General features: G+C 33.1%; 1 protein-coding gene across 1 annotated transcript in view; it reads right to left on the reverse strand.

Annotated features, from left to right (window-relative positions):
• LOC143073584 (uncharacterized) overlaps positions 1 to 15,420 on the reverse strand; it is a 67,781-nt gene that overhangs the window by 34,340 nt on the left and 18,021 nt on the right. The window contains exons 9-12 of the mRNA XM_076249226.1: positions 15,185 to 15,289; positions 13,029 to 13,478; positions 11,645 to 12,451; positions 5,058 to 5,191 (exon numbers count right to left, since the gene is read on the reverse strand). Of these exons, the coding sequence (XP_076105341.1) occupies positions 5,058 to 5,191; positions 11,645 to 12,451; positions 13,029 to 13,478; positions 15,185 to 15,289 (1,496 nt within the window). The remainder of the gene's footprint in view (positions 1 to 5,057; positions 5,192 to 11,644; positions 12,452 to 13,028; positions 13,479 to 15,184; positions 15,290 to 15,420) is intronic.

Consider the following 15,420-nt stretch of genomic DNA (forward strand, 5'->3'; position numbering starts at 1 on the left):
GGTATCCATGTCTCTCCCAGCCTGGGTAATTGAGACGATCATAGAAACCACTGTATTATTTCCATTAAAAACTGATCCTGATTATTTGTCTAGATCAATTACAAAAGATCACAACATACAAAATAGCTAGACCAATCAATGATCACAACTTTTTCAAAATATACAAAATGCTTTTACTTTTTTCTGGATTACGTAATAGTGACTTCACCTCCCTAACCCTTTTGGCTCTGTATTGTTATAGATTTTCCTTCAATGATACTAAATTATATAATCAGTTATTTCCATGGTAATTTTATTTACAAAAACTGATGCTTTCCTATCAAATGTTTAATAGAACATCTCATCCCCTGGTTTTATTTTGCATAAGCAAATAAAAGATCATCATTCCTCTACTTAAGTTCTCAGTTTTATTAAAAACTTTCAGTTAGGAATATTGTCAAACAACTTCCCAATGATATTCAATTCCTTACATCACAGAATTTAAAATGACTTCATTTCCATAAAATCTATCCAATATATTCCATTCCCTAGATCTGCCAAGTGAATTATGACCGTATAATATGTCTCTGTCCAATTTAGTCAAATGCTAATAAATGTTTCCATATTATCAACCTATGAAACTTCACTATCCCTTTGATCAGACAGTATAGACTACATGTACTATTCGTGGACGTAAAGACAAGTCGGAATATTACAAAATGTCCTTCCTTTCAATCTGATGAATTGCTTTGGAAAATTCTACCAAATTACAATGTATTTTTATCCTTCAATATTTTGTTCTCCGTTAAAACAATTGATAGAAATAATCAAACCAAAAATTATTCACTACAGCTTGTTCAATATATTAGGAATAGATCAATGACCATTTATATCAACTGGTAAACAACATTCAAATCATTCCAAAAATAAATCAATCAAAGATCCTCCTTTGAAGAAAATCCACTAATGAAAGAAATCAAATTCAATTCTGTAAGGTGAATATCCTCTGTAGCTTTTTGTCTGAAAAACAGCAAATTATTCCAAATGTTCTCTAAAAATTGACAACTCAGCAAAAAACAGAATTATGTTCCACTGCAGCCTAACAGAACTAATCGACTTCTGGATTCACTAGAGACCTGAGAACCTGCATTATATTATCTATAATATGTGTGTATTGTCCTTCATCACCAATTAACATTACTATTATATAACATATCTCTAGAGCAGAAATGTCACCATCTCTCTAGCCAACAAATGTAAACCTCATGTAGATACTGTCTCTCTAGCTTACAATGTAAACCTCATGTAGATACCATCAGAAATGTGACAACCTCCGCATTACAAAGCTGGTGTTTTTTCTCTCTTTGATCAGTGACAATTTTTCAGCTGTTTTGTCTTCCTAATCAGGGTTGTCTATTTTTCACATAAATTCCATTCATGATTACTTAACAATTATTATACAATCGTCATCCCCCACGCCAGACTTTCTTGTTAGTCCCTGTCACTTCTAATCACCATCACAGTTAAGTGCCAAAAAGTTAATTCACAATATTATTATTATTCAGCGACGTCGCCTACTTTTGATCAACTATTGATTTTATAGAAGTAATTTGAGATTTTCTCATTTGCTGGCAGTCTTCAGGTGTGCTATAATTTACTGCCTATAGTATTCTCTGTTTGGTGATATCAATGATTTCCTTCATTCTCATTATTATAGAATCCACTCGCTTTAAATGTTTATTGCAGTCTGCATTAGATTTTTTATGTCTTTGTTGATAGCTTTACCAAATACAGCTTTTATTTTCTCAACAAATTTGTTAAATTCTTATTAAAAACTGTTTTATTGTGATTTCTATTCCAGTTTTCCTAGTTCATTAGTTTCTCAATATTCCAATAACACAGAGTTTTCAATTTCACAGAATTTACTATTTCAGACTGTCAAATTCCAAACATGTCCATATGAACAAAGTATATAACACTTATGGTTCATAGCTATATAACTTCTATGAAGTCAGATTCCAGTCTAAACAACTTATAATTATGAAGTATCCACTGTTCTAAATAAATCTATGAAGACCGATTTGAGTCCAAACAACTAAGTACTAGTATCCACATAGAACAAATATCTAATCCACAAAGAACAACTATCTAATCCACATAGAACAACTATCTAATCCACATGAAACCTATGTAATCGAGGCAATAGACCCTATACCACATGAAACAGGTGTAATCCAGGCGTAAGACCCTATGACACATGCCTACCCACAGGTCCAGTACATGTGTATTAACATCCTTGTACTGTATGGTATAATGACTAGATGTGATTGACAATAGTTCAATACATTTGATCTATCATCATAAATGTCACAGATATAAAAACACCTATTATCTACTGTCCTTTATACTGTCCATCATTCATACTAATTAACTCAGGACAGGAGAAACTGGAAATGACCAGTGATGGTCACCTTTTTCTAATAACATTTGGAATTCTCAATAAAAAAAAAAGAGAGATGATGTGTGAAACTAAATGTCTGAATAACCAATCTCAGATAAAAAGTTTATTTTAACTGTGTAAAAACAAAAGGTTTAACAAAAAAACAGAACTTGTATGTAAATATAAAAAAAGGCCTTTTTTATATTTATATAGGAGTTCTGTATTTTTGTCAAACTTTTTTTTACACAGTTAAAATAATATATTGCTATGTCTATAAGTATTGTTATTTAGAAAGAACAAGAACTATCACTATCTGCAGTTTACATAAAGTATATCTGTTTTGCCTCAGAGAAAATGGAATTCAGTTCATACCTATATGTACATGTATTCTATAATTTGCATTTATCACCATTTACGATTATCTAATTTAAGGGGATAACTTAAATCTAAATTTTATAAACCCTTTCCTCCATTGACATTTTTTTTTACACATACCTGATTCCCATAGGATTTTTTTCAATTAAAAAAAATCATCAGGTTTAAAGTATCAATGCATTGCAAAAAGAAATATTTCATCAATGAAATTCCAGTCAGATATTCTCTTGAATATCCTTTTTATATTAGATACAAATTTTATTAGGTCTGATAAAGATTTTTCCTAGGTAAGACGTTTCAACTGAGGCACTTCACAGGCGTCAAAAGGCGTCATTATGGAGTAAAGGGGGTGGCGTCAAAAAGCGTCATTATGGAGGAAAGGGGGTGGCGTCAAAAAGCGTCATTATGGAGGAAAGGGTTATGGAAAACAAAATCTTTTAATGTCATATAATATAATCCTGCTGACTAAAACGCTTTTAAGGATCAGCATGAACAAAATTAGCACTTGCAGGAGTAATTTTCAATGTGACTAAAAATAAATAAATGAGACAATTGTTATAGAAAGAAATCTAATAGTTTTAAATTTTCTCCAGCAAAGATCCATACTGTCCCTCATTTCCTTGAAGCAGATGGTATAAGCAATGAGAAACATTCCTGTAATGTTATATCACCCAAACATTCCTTCTCTATAACATTGCTATTGTGTCTTGTCATATCAATGTTTGTATTCCAGTAAACAATATAATATATAATACCATCAATCTAGACATTATGTATTTGTTTTATAATGACAAAATTATTCTAAAATTTTACAAGAATCACTTCAGCAATACTCATGGTGTTGTAGTGTTGTTGTAGCAACAACTTCACAAAGGTATTTTAATTTGTTTAAATTCTAAAACAGATAAAATATAGTTGGAGTAGGAAACTGAATTGTTAATTGTGAATGCTTTTTTAGAAGGAACATATCATTTAATTAACTCAGTGTCCAATATATATTTGTGCATACAAATTATTAAGAAAAACTGAAATCAAGAGGTCCCTTAACACATTGTTTTTGCATTACCTCCTTTTTATCACAAATTAAATAAAATCTTATTTATTTCAGGCATTCAACTCTACTGTACTATAACCATTTCCACCTATAATCATGAAGAATTCATCACCAGATTAAAAGTATCGGTAACCAATTTTTTACAGTATCCTTCATTTAGTTTTCTGTCAATTTTAGAATTCACAATTGATGCTATGAATACTTTTGTGCAAGGGTAGGCGACATATATGACAGATTTTGCAAGTATGAAATGACAGTGTTTTCTATCGATTCATTAGATTTGAGATAACAATATTGTATTTTAAGCTCAGACAACATCAATTGGTGATTTGATTGTTGCAAATACCAGTTTTCTGACTTCACTAATTAAATTTGCGACCATTAAATCACCAATCTCTTAAATTACAGTTGATTCCTGATTCATCTACCAAGTTTCTTCTGTTTATCAAATGCCAGGAAATTATTTATACCTGTTTGAATATAACTCAGAACGGGAAAAAATTATAGCGTTGTGTTGCCCGTGACGCTGAAACAGCATGGGCTGAAACAGCATGGGGAGAACACTTACTGATATACTCATTTAAATTGGGATGAAATCATCTTTATTTTCTTAGGATAGTGTTGAAACTGGTGAAGACACGTTACATGCATGCAAATTACTATGGACCTTAGGATACCAATTTTCACTGATTTCCTTGGTATTGATAGAACACGACTTTAAATGCTAAAAAAAGTTAATTTTTCCATAGGCTTGTATGCTGATTTTGGCAAAAACAGTGAAATCAAATAGCAATGAAAATATTATATCACATTAGTCAGGTGTGAAGAACACAGGTAAAAAGTAATTGTCTATTATTAGCCAATATTTCCTGGAGGCATTAAACATGTTAAAAGATAACAAGGTAGGCCTTCTAGATTATCATACTATACTTGAGTGGAGTTTTTTGTTAACCTGAAATGCATTGCAAAAAAAAGATGGTGCAAAGTGGCAATACAAAAAACCCTATCAGAATGAAATGACCAAAATTATTCCTTAAAAAACATTTAGTTTTGACCATGATAGTTCCCTATCTTCAATTTCAGTCAAACTAGTTTCAGTTTGGCATATATGACCATTTTTGTACTCTTGGACTAGATTGTTGTCATAGAAAACTCTTGTCCGTTTTCCATCCCAACCTGAATAACCCACTTAATACGGACATAACTAACCTGTCGTAAAAGTCCACTCTTATCCTGTTTTCCTCCCCAGCCTGAACAACCTTTTGGGTAGTACTCGTGACAACAACTCCATCTTTCATATATCTTCTCGTCTTTGTCAGGGTTCGATACTGACTTTTATTCTCCTGGAAATCAAAACAAAAACACATTTTGGTAGATGAAATACATGAATTACTGAGAAGCACAACCATCACTTGATCTACACATATACAACATATTTATATGTATAAACAATATTATATAAAGAGACATATCATAAGATCTACATGTTGAATCCTAGCTTTGAACAATTCCCCTATGAGAGTACAGGTGATTTATCTTGTGAATTTAGGAAACAGGAATAACTTTTAACTGTTACCAATTCATCTGCAACAGATGCACATTTCATAATTAATGTCTAATCAGTAATTTCTTTTGCCAAATTGTATACAAATTTAAAGTCTAATATAATTGATTGATTGATAGGTGTTTAATGCTACTTTCAGCACTGTTGTTCTATTTCGTGGTGTTTTGTTTTTATTGGTGGAGGAAGCCCAGGGCCTAGAGAGAACCACCGATTTTGGAAGGAAAACTGACAGTCCTAGTCCATTTAAGTTGGAGCCCAGGATCGAACTCACAACATCAGTGTTGACTGGCTAGTAATAGTTGTTTAAGGCCCCTCTAATATAATTGATAAAGAGCAGATATAACTGAAAAGGACCAAAAATATTGTCAAATCAAAGCAATGAATCAAGGCTACAAATGTATGGGAGTAAAGCCTTCTATAATGTCAATTAGTTTCCTAAGTTTATAACAGTCAATTTCAATAAAACAATATCCATATTTCCATGGCAACACCCAAGTACTGGGCTCCTGGGCTGTATAATGATACCCTTGAGGAAATACAATCCACCAGCAGAGTTGTTGACCCAGTGGCAATACAAATAAATGATTCCATTTTTGCTGTATGGAGGCACATAATGACAATTAATTTCTTATTAGTCATGTTATATAGTAATAATTAATATGAAACCATCAAATTACTAATTGTCAATTAGAATTTTTTTTTATGACACATTATAAATAATCTACAACAAATGGAAGTTTTTAACAACCTTGACTCTATTAATCTACCTGCATATACATAACAATTTATTGGCATAAAAATGGTGCAACAGAAAAGGAACTTACCAACTGAAGCATTAATTAATTATAAACATCATTCCAATACCTACATCAATCCAAAATCCAACCAAAATCTTAACTCAGTTATATTGAGCATTTATTTAAAGCAGTGCTCCCTTATAGTATTAACAATTTAAGGTTTTTCTTTTGTTCAATAACAAAGGGTATTTTTTCCCGTACTACAGTACTGCAGAATACACATGGTGTCAGCATGTGACCACAGATAACCACTTGCATCAGTAACTAATTGGATATGAAAACATTTACTTGATGATGACAAGCATAATTGATCCAGAACCTACATAAAACAAACAATCTACTTAATATAATAATGTTGGCATTGTTTACGTAAATAAAACCACCTTATCATGTGGTTCTACAGACACAATGCAGGTGCTAGTAGTTCTGTATTACTGCACGAAAAGTGGAATGTAAAACATGCACTTCAATTGTTCATTTGGTTACAAAAATTCCTTTCATCTTAAAGCTTACACAAATTGTTTAAGCTTACAATTGAATAAAAATAAAAACAGGAAACAACATATCTAAATTTGAAAAAGATTTTGTCAAAGCGTGTTAATGACAATGAACGGACAGTTTGGCAGCTACCTGCCCCAGGCCATTCATCCCCAAATCAATAAACAATTTTTATTTCAAAAATCTAGTTAATTTTTTTTTAATGTTTTAACTTCCACCAGGATTATTTCTCTTGTTTTATTTGAAGTATTCTCAAGACCTACACATGCTCTTTAGTCTTAAGATGCATGATTTTTTTTATTAGTTGTTAGTGGCTTTCAACTAGCTGTCAGATAACTGAGAGTACTCTCAGATCTGTTCCTAGTGTCTTTTTGTTGTTGGGATGTACAAGTACCACAGCCACGGCCACTTATATTTTTGTCCATCTGATGAGTTATGCCTTTTCAACTGATTTTTATAGTTCGTTCTTATGTTGTACTGTTATACCACCGTCCCAGGTTAGGGGGAGGGTTGGGATTCCGCTAAAATGTTTAACCCAGCCACATTATGTATGTATGTGCCTGTCCCAAGTCAGGAGCCTGTAATTCAGTGGTTGTCGTTTGTTTATGTGTTACATATTTGTTTTTCGTTCATTTTTTTTATATAAATAAGACTGTTAGTTTTGATTTGTTTTACATTGTCATTTCGGGGCCTTTAATGGCTGACGATGGGGTATGGGCTTTGCTCATTGTTGAAACCCGTAGTACGGTGACCTACAGTTGTTAATTTCTGTGTCATTTTGGTCTCTTGTGGACAGTTGTCTCATTGGCAATCATACCACATCTTTTTTTTTATCTTTACTTATGTAGTTTTCAGATAATCTGCTTATAATACACCATTTGAGCTTGAAAGTATCGAAAAACACGTGTCTGACAGATCAACCTTACATGTTATCAATGTCATGCTGCACACACAATATAAAGTCATTCTGTTCAGTAGTACACGAATGGATGACTAGAATATGAAGTCATTCTGTTCAGTAGTACACGAAGGGATGACTAGAATATGAAGTCATTCTGTTCAGTAGTACACGAAGGAATGACTAGAATATGAAGTCATTCTGTTCAGTAGTACACGAAGGGATGACTAGAATATGAAGTCATTCTGTTCAGTAGTACACGAAGGGATGACTAGAATATGAAGTCATTCTGTTCAGTAGTACACCAAGGGATGACTAGAATATGAAGTCATTCTGTTCAGTAGTACACGAAGGAATGACTAGAATATGAAGTCATTCTGTTCAGTAGTACACGAAGGGATGACTAGAATATGAAGTCATTCTCTAGAATATGAAGTGATTCTGTTCAGTAGTACACGAAGGGATGACTAGAATATTAAGTCATTCTGTTCAGTAGTACACGAAGGGATGACTAGAATATTAAGTCATTCTGTTCAGTAGTACACCAAGGGATGACTAGAATATGAAGTCATTCTGTTCAGTAGTACACGAAGGGATGACTAGAATATGAAGTCATTCTGTTCAGTAGTACACGAAGGGATGACTAGAATATGAAGTCATTCTGTTCAGTAGTACACCAAGGGATGACTAGAATATGAAGTCATTCTGTTCAGTAGTACACCAAGGGATGACTAGAATATGAAGTCATTCTGTTCAGTAGTACACCAAGGGATGACTAGAATATGAAGTCATTCTGTTCAGTAGTACACCAAGGGATGACTAGAATATGAAGTCATTCTGTTCAGTAGTACACCAAGGGATGACTAGAATATGAAGTCATTCTGTTCAGTAGTACACCAAGGGATGACTAGAATATGAAGTCATTCTGTTCAGTAGTACACCAAGGGATGACTAGAATATGAAGTCATTCTGTTCAGTAGTACACCAAGGGATGACTAGAATATGAAGTCATTCTGTTCAGTAGTACACCAAGGGATGACTAGAATATGAAGTCATTCTGTTCAGTAGTACACCAAGGGATGACTAGAATATGAAGTCATTCTGTTCAGTAGTACACCAAGGGATGACTAGAATATTAAGTTCATTTAACTAAAGTAGAACTGCATCATACATAGAAATGTGGGATTGAACAGTTTAAATTTGTTTAACAAACTGACAATTATAATTATTGTTTATTTGGTAACAAGAATGTGTCCACAGTACATGGATGCCCCACTCGCACTATCATTTTCTATGTTTAGTGGACCATGAAATTGGAATAAATTCTCTAATTTGGCATTAAAATTAGAATGATCTTATCAAAGGGAACATGTATACTAAGTTTCAAGTTGATTGGACTTCTACTTTATCAAAAACTACCTTGACCAAAAACTTTAACCTGAAATTTGCACTATCATTTTCTATGTTCAGTGAACCGTAAAATTGGGGTCAAAACTATAAATTGGCATTTAAATTAGAAAGATCATATCATAGGGCACATGTATACTAAGTTTCAAGTTGATTGGACTTCAACTTCATCAAAAACTACCTTGACCAAAAACTTTAACCTGAAGCGGAACAGACAGACGAATGAACGAACGAACAGACAGACGGACGGACGAACAGACCAGAAAACATAATGCCCCTCTACTATCGTAGGTGGGGCATAAAAAGAACTTTTAGGGCTTTTCAATATATATGATTTTCATCTGTTTTTTAGGAATGCATGATTATATTATCTTTCACAAATTTTAAAGAATCAATGCTAATCCTCTAAATAGTTTTATAATAAAGATTTTGAAACATTGTCTTATAATGTTTATTGTCCTCACACCTTTTGACATATTGTTGGACTTATATATGTTGTTTATCAATGATTTACACCATGATACTATAATGGACTTGTGTACCACTTCTGGTCAAAGTTATAGGTATGTTGTTCTTATGATCAATAATTGTGTCATCAATAAGATCAATCAATCAATGAAATCAGTTACAACACACTTATCTTGTCATAGAACAATGTGACAACATACTTCCTCCCTAGGGCCTCAAGGGGTATTTCAATATTGAATACATCAGATCAAAGGCCCCTTCAATTATCATCAACAAAATACAATCACAATCAAGAGAGAGACAACAAATTTTCTAATCAAAGAAAATAATATCGATTTCCTTTACATTTAAGAAGTACATTTCTGTATAAGAAGAGCCGTCATAGCTATTTGATAATCACAAATTGTTTAACTGGTAAGGCATAACAGATATTTATGATCTTAAGCTTCAAATGTTGAAATCAGCATTTGAAGGTGTCAACTCTCCAACTAAAGTACATTTACATGTTTATGTGGTATGTAAGCTTTACAATATATATGTGTACTGTACAAGCAAAAGGAAATAGGATATAACTCAATACATCAATAATAAAGCAGGGATCTGGAAACTTATATATAATAGGGAGAAATCAAAGGAATAATATAGAAAATAACTAGCTTATGAACTGAATGTTTTTCAATAACAGAACAGATGGAATGTCTCCTGTGTTGCAAATGTTTTAGATATCCAAGGTACAAGGACAATTTTTTTTTTTAAAAAGCCCCCATTTTTTTATGTTCTTTAAAACATTGATATCTTTTAAAGAGAAATGAAGGCTTCAAAATGCCATCTGGCTTTGTGATTTTCATTATAACTTATATTTCCAAGGGGCATAATCTGAAAATTTCTTCAAAGTAATGGCCAAAGGATCATTTAGTCTATATTTGGTTCTACTGTGATAGTGGTAGCCAGGATGGAGATAAACATTCTTTATAACAGACAAAAATTCATCATGCATTTTAGTGTATTTGGATTAAATGTTAATGGATATTTCATTAAAATATGATGTGTGGGGCTTAAGAAAAAGGAGGAATTCCCAAATACCCCTTTAACCAATATACTTTTTTTTTTATAGCAATTGTGCATACGGTGGCACAGACATATGATGTGATTAATTGTAACCCATTGGAGGATTCAAACACTAAAACAGGTTTTCCCACATTCCCCCTTTTCAACATCGTCATACTAGTCAGTTTTGCATTTCATGCAACGTTTCCAACATGTTACCCAGTCCAAAAAACATGAAATACATGTTACCTTCTCATACTACCTAATAATCTTTTAAATGAATTAAAGGATGTGTTTTAGTGATAATCATTGTTCTGATTTCAATGATTTTAATGTTAAATATCAGTTATGGTGATGAAGTGGTGAAATAAGAGTTACATAGAGTACACTGTTAAGAAGATTTCAATCAAATATACTCACTTTTCTCGTCTAGAAAAATAAATTGGTTAGGTGGTCAAGCATTTATTATCACATATATATAACAAGCATTTCAGTTAATATACTTAACAACCAAAGAAATGCACCACCTTCATTTACTTCTTTTCAGAGCAAATGTTTCTAATTTTATACAACTTTTTAAAAGTGATTGAACCATGTTTCTTGGTGTTATAAACATAAAATACTTGAAAATTGCTAGGAGATTCAGTCTCACAATAAAATGTTGTTTTCGATGAATAATTTGAAATTGACTTTAACATCTTTTAAATTATATTTTCATTTTAGACTCTTTTGGATGTCAATAGTCTCTATCAACAATGAATTAAATGCCCTGTTATGCTTGAAATATACAAAAGTTGTGAAACTTTTAAGCAAAAACAATAAACTGTGAAAATACTATATACAAGAAGAAGTGGTGCATTATTTGTGCTGCTGAGTATAGTTCAGCATTAAATCATGTTTATTGAAAGAAACAGCTAGACATTCTGTATGAGTAAACTGAAAAGTACCAGCCAAAAATATAAGCTTGAGTTATAAGGTTACATTGCAAACTGAAATTCAAAGCATGAACATGATGAAAAGACTATGTAATTTATAAAGTTTGGTGAAACTGTGTGTAAACAAGTCAGTTAAAGATCAAGCTACAACCACATCCACAGATCTATAATCTGATACTTACACTTCTGTTTCTCAAGTGTCCCTGTGCTTTATTTCTAGGTTTTCTCGGCTCCACAATGTCCATGCTATCCTCAGTATTGACACTTTCAGTATCAGACTTCTGGTCATTGTGACCTTCTTCTACATCACATGAATCTAGGTCAGTTTGGGGAACGTTTGGATCATTTTTCTGATTTGATATGGAATTAATCATGATTTCGTTTCCTGACGTGTCTTTAACACCTGTCACATGACCATTTACAAGTACACTATTTCCAGCAGGCGGAACAGACTGTCCATTTATTGTTATAACGGATATATTTTTACCTTTACTTTTAGAGTCTGATTCTTTTTCCTCAACCTTTTCAGATTTTTCATCATCACTTTCAACTTTGACCTTAATTTCTTGAACTTCCATTTCTTGAGGAGGTTTTGATACTATTTCTGTTTTAGGTTTATCCCCCGGTTGTCCAATCTCGATACGTGTCACACTAGAATTACTAGTTTTGTCATTACCTATACTTTCATTGTCCTGAGTTTGTTTAGACACGTCACTTGTTTCACTTTTATTATCAGAGTCCTGTTTCTCTTCTGTTTCATCTTTGACCTCGTCTAATTCAAACTCGATGTCTGTGACATCATAAACCGACTCTTCATTCTGGTCATCTCCATCCTCTTGTGTTATGACATCCTTAATGGCATCAAAAACAACAGCAGCTACCGATGGCTCTGTCTCTGTTGCTCTAATTACTTCATTAATTAGATCATCTACGATTTCATCAACATCGTATTTAATTCCATCTTCTACAGGTTTAGATATGCTATCATTCTGTAAAAAGCAAATCAAGTATTAATCTAATAAACATTTTTTTACATAGATTAGACTGTTGGTTTTCCTGTTTAAATAGTTTAACATTTTTAGGGCCCTTAATAGCTAACTGTTTGGTGCGAGCCAAGGCTACGTGTTGAAGACAGTACTTTTACCTATAAGGGTTTTTCTTTTACAAAATTGTGACTTGAATGGGGAGTTACTTCATTGGCACTCATACCACATCTTTTTTTCTCTACTAATCACTATTTAGGAATCTGTGACACTTGAAAGGTTGAATTTATACATGAATCACTTTTTCCTTTGTGAACATGAAGAACACTTCTTGAAGACATGCAATTTTGGTGTATTCCTTACACCAAATAAAGTGGATCTAGTATGGCTTATAGTATCTGATAAAACTACGTTAACCAATGAATCATTAAAATGCGCCCTCAGTTAGATGAACCCTGCCGTACAGAAAGTACGCCTTACAATCATTCCATACACAATAATATAAGGCTAAGGTTAAGTGATCCCTGTCAGACAGACATGTAGACATTGAAATGATAATAACATAGATTGAGTAAAATGTTACCTGGCTGGTATCAGATTTTTCATCACTGCTTGGTCCCAGACCTTCATCAGATGATTTATCTTGGTCTTCTTTGGCAACTTTCTGTGGGCTTGCTTCTGGAGATCGTTGAGGAGATACTTGTTTTGGAGGTGTGGTCACAGGAGACCGTTCAGGAGAGGGGGCGGGGGACTGTTTGGGTGAAGGTTTAGGAGACACTGATGGTTCTGGTACCACAGGCACTGGGTCAACAGGCTTTTCTTCTTCTTTTTCATCAATTTTCTTCTCTTCCACAACAATTGTTTCTTTCTTTTCTTCAACCACAGGTTCTTTCTCTTTTTCCACTGGAGCAGGTTCTTTTTCTTTTTCCACAACAGCTGGTTCTTTCTCTTTTTCCACAACAGCTGGTTCATTCTTCTTTTCAATGACAACTGATTCTTTCTTCTCTTCAACAACTGATGTTTTCTTCTTTTCCTGTAAAATAATGAAACAAATATCTTTAAAAGATGAGTTAAATAGAAAGAGAGACAACTCATGCTTCACATTACCATTAACTGTTGATTAAATATTTGAACTAGTGCTTCAAAAGTGCCTTCAAATATGTATAAAATTTTAGCATTGCTTACTCATACAGAAATTTTAATTCAACAGTACTGTAAATTCAGAAATTATTGCGTGCATTTATCATTGTCATTTTGTCTCATTTTTTGCAATAATTAAAACCTCACAATAGTTTCTGAATTTACAGTAATCTATAAAAGAATTTTTACAATATTCTTTTTGCAAACAAGTATTTTTTTTAAATAATTTCAAAACAAACAAGAATGTGTCCCAAGTTCACAGATGTCCCATCCGCACTATCATTTTCTATGTTCAGTGGACCGTGAAAATGGGATAAAATCTCTAATTTGGCATTAAAATTAGAAAGATCATACCATATAGGGAACATGTTTACAAAGTTTCAAGTTGATTGGACTTCAACTTCATCAAAAACTACCTCGACCAAAAACTTTAACCTGAAGCGGGACGAACGGACGAATGAACGGATGCACATACCAGAAAACATTATGCCCATAAATGGGGCATAAAAGGAATGAAATGAATAATATTCAAGCAAGCTACATTGTTTTTTTTTAAATTTTATTCCAAGAGCTTTTTACTTATCAATATGTAAAACCCTAAAAACAACTAGATATCATTGAGATGGGAGCCATCTCTGTGGGCCCGCTGTGAATAATGTGCATTAAAAAATTGTATCTTTACCATAGAACATGGATTTGTCAACTGAAATCAAAGTTTTTGACCTTGACCTTTGACCTAGGAAGTTGTAAATAAATTATGACACACCCTTTGGTGTTGGTTTACAAACATGTCAAGTATAAACTTTGAAATGATAACAGTTCTCAAGATATAGAGCTGACACGATCTTTACCATAGGACACGGGGTTGTCAACTGAAACCAAAGTTTTTGACCTTGACCTTTGACCTAGGAAGTTGCACATAAGTTATGACACACCCTTTGGTGTTGGTTTATATACATGTCAAGTATAAACTTTGAAATGATAACGGTTCTCAAGATGTAGAGTGGACACGATCTTTACCATAGGACATGGGGTTGTCAACTGAAACCAAAGTTTTTGACCTTGACCTTTGACCTAGGAAGTTGTACATAAATAATGACATACCCTCTGATATTGGTTTATATACATTTCAGGTATAAACTTTAAAATGATAACGGTTCTCAAGATATAGAGCGGACACAATTTTACCATAGGACATTGGGTTGTCAACTGAAACCAAAGTTTTTGACCTTAAACTTTGCCCTAGGCAGTCGTTCATAAATTATGACACACCCTCTGGTGTTGGTTCATATACATGTCAAGTATAAACTTTGAAATTATAACGGTTCTCAAGATATAGAGCGGACACGATCTTTACCACAGGACACAGGGTTGTCAACTGAAACCAAAGTTTTTTTACCTTGACCTTTGACCTAGGAAGTTGTACATACATCATGACACGCCCTCTGGTGGTGGTTAATAAACATGTAAAGTATAAAGTATGAAATCATAATGGTTCTCTAGATATGGAGCGGACACAAAGTTATTACAAAGTGTTACGGACGGACAGACTGATCACTATAGGGCGACCCGCCTTTGGCGGGGCCCTAATAAACTTACTTTGACAACTTCTTTTTCCGGAGTGGGAGCTTTTTCCTGATCTGTTTCCCCACCAGAAGTTGATATCTCGTCTAAATCTATACTTGACATATCACTCATGTGGCGCTGAAATATAAAGCGTTATTATAAAGTCAATATTTCTAACAATCCCACAATGAATACAATTCGATGAATATAATTGAGATACATTAAAGTGACGGTTGTTAACAAGGTACACATGTCTATTCTTTACGCTT

Source organism: Mytilus galloprovincialis, chromosome 4, assembly GCF_965363235.1.
Source record: "Mytilus galloprovincialis chromosome 4, xbMytGall1.hap1.1, whole genome shotgun sequence".
NCBI classification, from domain to species: Eukaryota; Metazoa; Mollusca; class Bivalvia; order Mytilida; family Mytilidae; genus Mytilus; species Mytilus galloprovincialis.